This window comes from Seriola lalandi, unplaced genomic scaffold (assembly GCF_002814215.2).
Source record: "Seriola lalandi dorsalis isolate HSWRI2012SDOR001 ecotype SW California unplaced genomic scaffold, Sedor1 jcf7180002054896, whole genome shotgun sequence".
NCBI classification, from domain to species: Eukaryota; Metazoa; Chordata; class Actinopteri; order Carangiformes; family Carangidae; genus Seriola; species Seriola lalandi.
Window position 1 is genome coordinate 672,805 of NW_019525448.1, and position 8,506 is coordinate 681,310.

General features: G+C 41.5%; 1 protein-coding gene across 1 annotated transcript in view; it reads left to right on the forward strand.

Annotated features, from left to right (window-relative positions):
- The window catches only part of LOC111672199 (dysbindin-like), a 10,620-nt gene extending 2,122 nt beyond the window's left edge, over positions 1-8,498 (forward strand). The window contains exons 2-4 of the mRNA XM_023429536.2: positions 6,152-6,301; positions 6,658-6,807; positions 7,503-8,498. Coding sequence (XP_023285304.1) covers positions 6,152-6,301; positions 6,658-6,807; positions 7,503-7,798 — 596 coding nt within the window. The 3' untranslated portion in view covers positions 7,799-8,498. The remainder of the gene's footprint in view (positions 1-6,151; positions 6,302-6,657; positions 6,808-7,502) is intronic.
- The last annotated feature ends 8 nt before the right edge of the window (positions 8,499-8,506 follow it).

Here is an 8,506-nt window from a genome sequence, read left to right on the forward strand (position 1 = left end):
GGGTGGGGGGGCTGCAGGAGAGGAGGGGTGGAGTTTGAGATAGATGGGCTGTCAAATGTGACTGGCTCACTAGTTCTGTCTCACACACGTAAACACCTGGTCTCTGTTCACTGGAAACAGAAAGATGATCATGGGATTTCTTTCCACTTGCCTCAAGGGGATTGAATGCTACACCATGTGACTCTTTGGTTCAATAGGAACATTTGTTCCCTGCTTTCGGTGCAGTTCCCAGGACTCTTGATGTATGACTGCACCATTAAAATGATACAGAGCGACTGATGACGCATTTATTCAGAATTGAATGTTTTCCTCGTAGAAAAGGTGCTGGTAATGTAGCCATAAGAAGACAACAGAGAGAAACAAATACACATTGCATGCTGGGGCAAAATGAAACAAGCACAGAGACTGATGTGTCATTTATCATACTTGGTAAAAAAGACTAGTAGTGTGTGTTATCAGGAGCACTGCAGTGGAAGTGGTAAAAGGATCAGACCCTGCAGAATAACCAGAAGGATGAAAAAATCATGTGCTTCAGCTAAACCGTCACCTCTGACCCTTCACTACCCACCCCCTCCTTCTACACGCACAAGCATCTCTACATCCTGTGTTAGACTCCCAGACATAAAGAACTGCTTATGATCTGATCAACATCAAAAGAGTATTAAAAATCAGGACAAAAAAAATCTTGCAGTACTAAAACCAATGAAATTATTTCTATGCTGTGTGTGTTTTTGCTCTGACACACAACAAATACACAAAATTGTATGGCATCACTGCACCTTTGAATTTTTCAGTATGGGGTTAATCTGAGGCAAGCAGACCCAGTTAAGCTTTGCCTCAAATCACTGACACTACAGTTACGTTATACCAGGAATAATGCACAGCATGCTCAGGTTGCATAACGCCACACTCCACTTTCTTTCTTTCTTTCTTTCTTTCTTTTTCTTTCTTTCTTTCTCTTTCTCACTTACAAAGAGAGCCCACATCCTACATGCATGCATGCACATACACTACAATCAAGGCTTTAAGCTGTTGGGTTATGCACTACAATGCAGTAGTCCCGTGTTGTAGGGCGTGCAGTTGAGGGATTGTACCGGTATTGTATAACAGTAAGCCCCAGGTAATTATGGCTCAGTGTGGGCTGAGATGGAGCATGGATTTGTGGGTAGGGTGCATAGGTCCCGTCACAGATCACAAGCGTCATGGAATTTCAGTAGGGTAGCTCTTTAAATACTGTGAGGCTTAACTCGGTTAGTGGCCTACACAACATTTATCTTTCTCTCTCCGCGCAGACTGAAGCTAACCCTCTAATGTTTTTCTAAATGAACTCTGTTGAGGGAGCTACTGTATAGACTTCAGTATTACTGTGTACAGAGGCACCACCACCACCACCGCCACCACCTCCTTTGAAGTCTGTATCTTATCTCAAAAATGTCAGAACATTTCCTTTCCAAAGCCTCCTCTGATGGCAGCTCATTTTCCTGGAAACATTCCCAGTATTTGCCACTCATACTCCAACTTCTTGAATCTTGCCAACTTCCGAAGTCATTAAGTTTTGGTCCCTCTGAGTACAGTCACATCAACCCTACAATAAAACTGATTATCTGTTAAATGCTGTCCCCTAATAGAGATCATCCAATCACAGCTTAACAACTGGGAACTTGGCACGGCGGGTCTGTCAAGCTCTGGATTTCTCCACATGTTGAAACCTGCGAATAAGGCTGTATGTGATACTCTGTGACTGAAGAGGCCTTTGTAGCCTTTACAAAACCAAAACCACAACAGCAAAGATGTAAAGAATGGATTACTTTGATGTAAGCCACAAAGGTTAGCATGTTTGCCTGAACTAGCTTCGTACCTGCAGTAGTAAGCTACTGTTGTTTCCCAAGGCCAGGGGCTTGTGATAAACTACACACACAGACCACAGTCAGTCCAGAAAAAGTAACTGTATCTGACTGTTTCTATTGGTCTAATTTTCCCCCACTAAGGTTGAACAAAAGCCATGACTTGCCATTCTGCCAGTCACACATTCACTGAAGCAAACACAGGGAGAATATTCTCAAAGGTTGGTGCTGATGCAAACGGGCCATGGCAAAACATCAGAAGAGAATCTAATCTGCGGAGAAAATGCATGTTCACCCCAGAAGCCTTCAGTCGTCCAAAGAATATACCTTCATAGGCTGCATGCACCCATAAAAGGAGGTGGTCCCTGGACTGAGACTCCAGTTCTAATTCCTGGATCCTGTATGCAGTGCTAAGGATAAAAACACTGCTACTCTGTCCCAGGGTAATCATCAACAAAATGAGTTTGAGATGTGAGACACTGCCAGAACCGGTTTTTGCACAGAGCAGTCGTACTGAATTATTAATTCTGGCTTTCTTTTCAGATAATATTGTTTTTGCTGTCCATCAGTGGTTGTAACAAATTCCTAATGTGGTTTAGTGCAGTGTCAGTAGTCACACACTATATCTGGTGAATCACTATGGAACCAGCAGATGTGAGGCCTGGTGCCCTCCTTATATCCTCTCCATCTTCTTCCTTTATAAGTTCTGTCTCCTAACATCCTGAGGCCAACGCTTCTCTAACAAAGCAGCAGTCAGCCATCACAGCTGTTCTCTGTTCATTGACCCGCCCATAGTAAATCCTTTCCATGTGACCTGCGTTTCACAGCCTAGATAAGGGTGAGGCAGCAGAACCAAAGAACTGAATGAGTTACCCTGTTTAACACCAAGACTACTTTATCACTTTGTGCTTACTGACCCTTGCTACAAACTTGTCTCGAACATCATTGTCGCTCTTGTGCTGGCAGTCAATGATCAAACATACTGTTATTCATTATGCAACAAGTGCTCATTTTCCCACAATATGATTTTTTTCCCCCTTGGGATTGCCTCTGAAAGACTTGAACTTACATATAAGTAAAGAGCAAATAACATCGGACTCATCGGACAGATTTAAAGTGGAAAAAAAAACAAACAGCGAATGATCATTGGCAGCTAATGACCCCTGTCAAAAGCAAGGGATTCCCCAGCAGAGGCTATGAACACTTTCTGGGTCTCTCGCAGAGCATGGTAGTAGAGTAACTGTAGCCAGTTTGCATGGAGACCTCCTACATGTCTTCCACAGCAGGGTGGTAGAAAACTCTCAGGTTATCTGAATGAGTCAGCCTTTTACATACATGGTCTTCTCCCACGCAAGGGCAGACAGATGGAGATATGAAGCTGAGCCTGTGCGTGGGTTGGACATGTCCACTGGCTATCTCAACCTGTGTAGTGAAATATGATTTTTAGATGAAGAGACAAAGAAAAAAAAAAAAGGAGAGAGACATGCTCAGAGAGAGGGACAGAAAGAGAGAGACCCATGCAGCCACCAGGCAAAACTGAAGTTTATGTAAGCTGTGTAGATTCATCATCATCATTAGGAAGCCTCGTCATTGCTGTAACAGCCTGTAGTAACTGCTTTATTTGTCTAAAGCTTCCCACTGCTGTAAAATGTCTACTGCTGAGGAACCATGGACACTAGCAGGGGGCAACAATGTCAGGTTGAGGCCATAGGCCTCATGAGTAACTCACACTGTTCTTGCTGTGTGTTGTCTTGTCGGACTGATGGGAAATGGCTGGGCCACTGGCGTGTCTACGTTTCTTGGGGCCTGGGCTGAGGGTGGCGGGGGTCAATCGAATCCATTTTCTATATCTGACTATTTCAGGTGTGTTTATGAAGACACACCCATTGCAGGGAAATTGAAGGCAAAAACCCATCAAGGTGATGGGCCAGCACAAGCCTTCAGATGGTGTTTTGATGATTATGACGATGATGATGGAGATGAGTTGCTAGCGGATAATACTTGTCTGATGTTGCAACCGTTGTGGTGAAAGATAAAATAACTGCAGTCTTGGTAACTTTCCAGAGTTTTAAACTTGAGTCATAAACTTCTGCACGACATATTTTGGCATCTGATAAAAATGTATTATCTTATTAAGTTATTGAGGTCAAACCTATGTTGCCTCTCACTTACATATGTCTTTCCTTTACAGTAATCTGTCACCCTTGACACAGCACACTGCAGTGTTTGCAGTACAGTATGTATAACACGTAGTGTGTGGAACAGCACCTACGTGTGGGGCAGTTGTGGGAATTACTTAGATATGGCAATTGGATATTACTCATCCACTCCATGTTATTATAATTAGAGCAGGAAAAAATGAAGCAAAATCTGCCAGAATAGTTAGATATATTAGCAAGATTTGAATTGTTTGCATTCATATCTGGATAATGGTTTATATGCAACAACACTGTAAGCTTTATATCATTGACTGTGTTCCCAGTTACTTCACCAGCTGTTATCACCAAATATCCGTCAGAGAGACTGTGAACCACAGAGTGGTTTCCTGCCTCCACAGACAGCTTGACTGACAGACTAAAGGGTTGTTGTTAGTGCATGACAGTGGACACACACACACCCCTCCAGCACTGAGGAAGAGTGATTGATAGGTTGACTAGGAATGGGTCTCCAGAGGGGGAGCTGTCTGAAGAGGAAGGTTGGGTGACACCAGATGCGTTGCTGTGTTTGTTTTCAAACAGGAGAAAAGCAACATTCACAAGGTCTGCATGTAGATGAAGTGAAGTGAATGTTGTTACTGTGCATGCTGGATCCATCTGCCGGCATCCTGTAAACATGTTAGTCATGGAAGATTGTTACACATTACACACACTGGGTGACAAAATGAGCATAAACTGAATAGCAAAGGCATGAATGCATAAGCACACATACAGTCTTTGTGAACATGCACACACTTACTGATTCATACATACGCAAGCACACATACACACAACCATAAAAAACACTGGTGACATGAGTCAAAGTGTCAGCTCATGGAGCCCAGTGGGAGAAGGCACAGTGTGTGCTGAGGATGCAGTGTGGTTACACAACCACTGCTGGTCAGCTGGGCAGAGGTCGATGCTCGAGGCAGACCTATGGACAGATGCTTGCTTGATTTTCGTGCCTCTATTTTCACATACTCAAATCCATAAAAAAAAAAAGAGCCCAGTAAAGCAACATGTAGCTAGTTAGTGCATCTTCAGTGATTTGCAAGGTTTGCAGTGTGAGTCTGCAAAGACAGAGAAAGGAGTAACTGCAGCTCAAAAATAGTGCTTGCATAAGGAATATGTTTAAATTGCTTATTCTAACCACACTCCGAACAAATTCCAACATCTTGAAAGGTAATTAAAAAGCCACCCTGTCCGACTAACACTGTTTTGGCATGATGACCAATTTCTGTCAACTCATCCATTTATCAGAGACTTCAATCTCCACTTGGATACATCTTTGCAATGTGCCATCGGGAGCACAGTTTGCACACAATAAGGAAAAGCAAAAGCTGCATTTTCCCACAAATTATTACTTTAAAAAATATAGATGCAGCAGAATAATCACATAGCTAATCTGATGCCATTAAATTCAAACTGCATGTCTGATCATGACCGCCAGAGGTCAGAATAATCTCATCAGAACTTTTTCTTTGCCTTGAGAAAAGTCACAGACAAGGCTGAGTGGATGGCAAGTAGGAAGAGGATGCACAAGAAAGGACCGGAGTAACGTAAACAAGAAACATTTGGATGAATAGTATAATAGCAGGTTACTAAAAGAACTCTGTCTTTACATTGAAAACATAGCTTATTTTTTTGTGCTTTTTTTTTTATTTTAGAAAAATATTTCCTATTGACGGCAACTTCTTTTAAACACTGACAACATGTCAAAACCTGATTTTGAGTTGTTTTGTGTATGTGTTAAGTGTGAGATACGACAGGACTTGCTCCAAATGAATTACTTCTAATTTAAATTGCGACAGCTTCCAACAATATCAGTTGTGACTTGGCAAGCTATAAATCAAGTATATGACCACCTTTTGTAGCAGTTTCACAACCATAACAAAGCAGCCAAACACAAATCAGGCAACTGAGAGATTTGGTACACAGTTAAGTAACAGGTCGTCATGTGTCGGGCAGAATAAGAAAGGTCATAAATATTCCATCTGCTATCAAGAGAAAGCCATTTTTTTGCATTTGAAAAAAAAGACAATACGCCACACATTAAAAGACAGTTGAAGTTAATATATTGATATGTTTTTTTGTGTGTTTTTTGTTGGTCAGCGGAGACAGACAACACTCAGAGGGTGTTAGACAATGATTCTGCCCAGCACCTGAAGATGCGGGAGAGACAGCGCTTTTTTGAAGAGGTCTACCAGCATGATGTAGACAACTACTTGCCCTCGTCTCACCTGCAGATCGACTGCAGGAAACGTGAGTAACTGTCGTCTTACATGGTTTTCTGTCCTGGGGGCATAACTACATATATGATTAAATGACAACTGGATATAAATGTTATTTGCTGATGGGCAGCTGTTTCACTTTTGCCCAATCTGCTCTGAAAGAACTTTATTTAGCAAATTATTTACATGTTTAAAATACATTCATAGCCATAATGGACGCTGTTTATGAACATAATTTAAACGGATTAAGACATTAGCAAAACTATCCAGGTGTCAATGACTCATAAGTCAAATACTTCATCATGCATATTGTCAAATGATATGTATCACTTTAGATATGTACAGTGTATATTGATGTTATAAATGCTGCTCTGCCCATAAACACAGCTCCCATGGGCAGCATCTCATCTATGGAGGTAAATGTGGATGTCCTAGAGCAGATGGACCTGATGGACATATCTGACCAGGAGGCTCTCGACGTGTTTCTTAACTCAGGCTCTGGAGCAGACGAGGGAGCGCTGGCATCCCCACTACCAGGTGCACTGACTGCCTCTAAGTTACAAACGACCTTCTGCCATTAGTGGTTTGAATATGGAGTAAATATCTAAGACTGAAGTAATTTGCCTCATTTAAAATTGACACATTATGGGACATTATGGTGGAATAGTGTGCAAACACTGAAACTATGAACTCTTCTAGTGATCTCTACATTCTACTGGCTAATGGAAAAAGGTTTTTATTTTGGTTTCCTCATGAGTCACGAGTCATATGATTTACAGCTTCAGGTTTGTTCCTTAAGCTAAAAATATTTTAGGTTTACAACTGTTGTAGGTTGTGCCATGAGAAATCCCCAAGACTGCTTTGATGTGAAAATTACAAATGTTTCCACAGGCTGAGAATTTATTTGTAGTTTTTGTGATATAGAAACTCATAAAATTAACACCCGAGAGTCTGCTGCAAAACAGACTTAACAACTTATTAAAAAATGTAATTTCTACATAAAGTCATAAATGTACCTTTTTACATTGACAACATGTTTCAAACACTTTCAGTTGCATTGCATGCACATGCACAAATTTGACTTGGAAACACAAAGTTATTTTTTGGGGTGTTGTCAGAACTACACATTTGCGCGACGGACCTACATTTTGTTCATGAGAAACACGGAGTAATTCAGGTGCATCATACTCAAAGGACAGGTACCGACATGTTCTAACAGCTTTTGTTTACAGAGTGTGAGGACGAAGACGAAGATGAGGAGGATGAAGATGCAGAGGTTGTCTACAGGGAACGTGCACCTTTGAAACAGCAAAATGATGTTTGCCGTGGCTCAAAGTCTCGCATGTCCTCTACATCGTCTGGCTCAAGTGACACCAGCGGGGCTGGAGTGGATACACCCGTGATCCAGTCGGACGATGAAGAAGTCCATGCTGACACTCTGCTGCTTACCTCTGTTCCCCAAACCAGGGATGAAGAAACAGAGGAGGAAGATGAGGAGGAAAGATGCCTTTCAACTAAATCCTCATAAAAACTGAATTTTACTGCACAGAGAGAGCAAAGGAGTCAGAGATCTCTCTCTCGCTCCACATTTGCATTCCTTTCTTTTGGGGAGCGCCCTAGCATGGTTGACCTGGCTGTGATTTTTTCTGTATCTTTTTGAATGTTTTCTTGAGTACCTTGGCCTTTTCTTTACAACTTAAAATGTACTCTATTTTTCCTAGTATCTGTTAAATACTCTAATTAGTTTCTTGAAGCTGTTGGTAAAAGTGTCCCGACATTTCAGGCAAATCATATAAGGCATATCATCCCCATGCACTAACATGTTGTGGCTGAGATAAAATTATTTGTTGGCTGAACCTTTGTTCCTCTCATTGCCAGTTGGAAACTAACTGAAAGCACAGGTCCTGAGCAGCCACATGGAGCCTGACGGTTGCACTACATCTTTGCTTAGACTTTCTGGGTAAAGCAAAAGTAAAAAAAAAACTAAAACGGAGGGAAGTCATACTGTATTCACTGAACAAATGCAGACATGTACAAAGAAAAGGAAAATCCATGGCATCTTTATAAAAAAATAATGAAACTTTTATTTTTACTTTTACTACACTTGAATTTGAATACCTTGGATTTTCCATGGGTTTATTGGCATTTAAATTACAACAGAGAGCAGCCGCCTCTCCAGAGCTATACCAGACCACCACATCAAACCGCGGTGAGCTATTTAGTCTATTTTTTCATG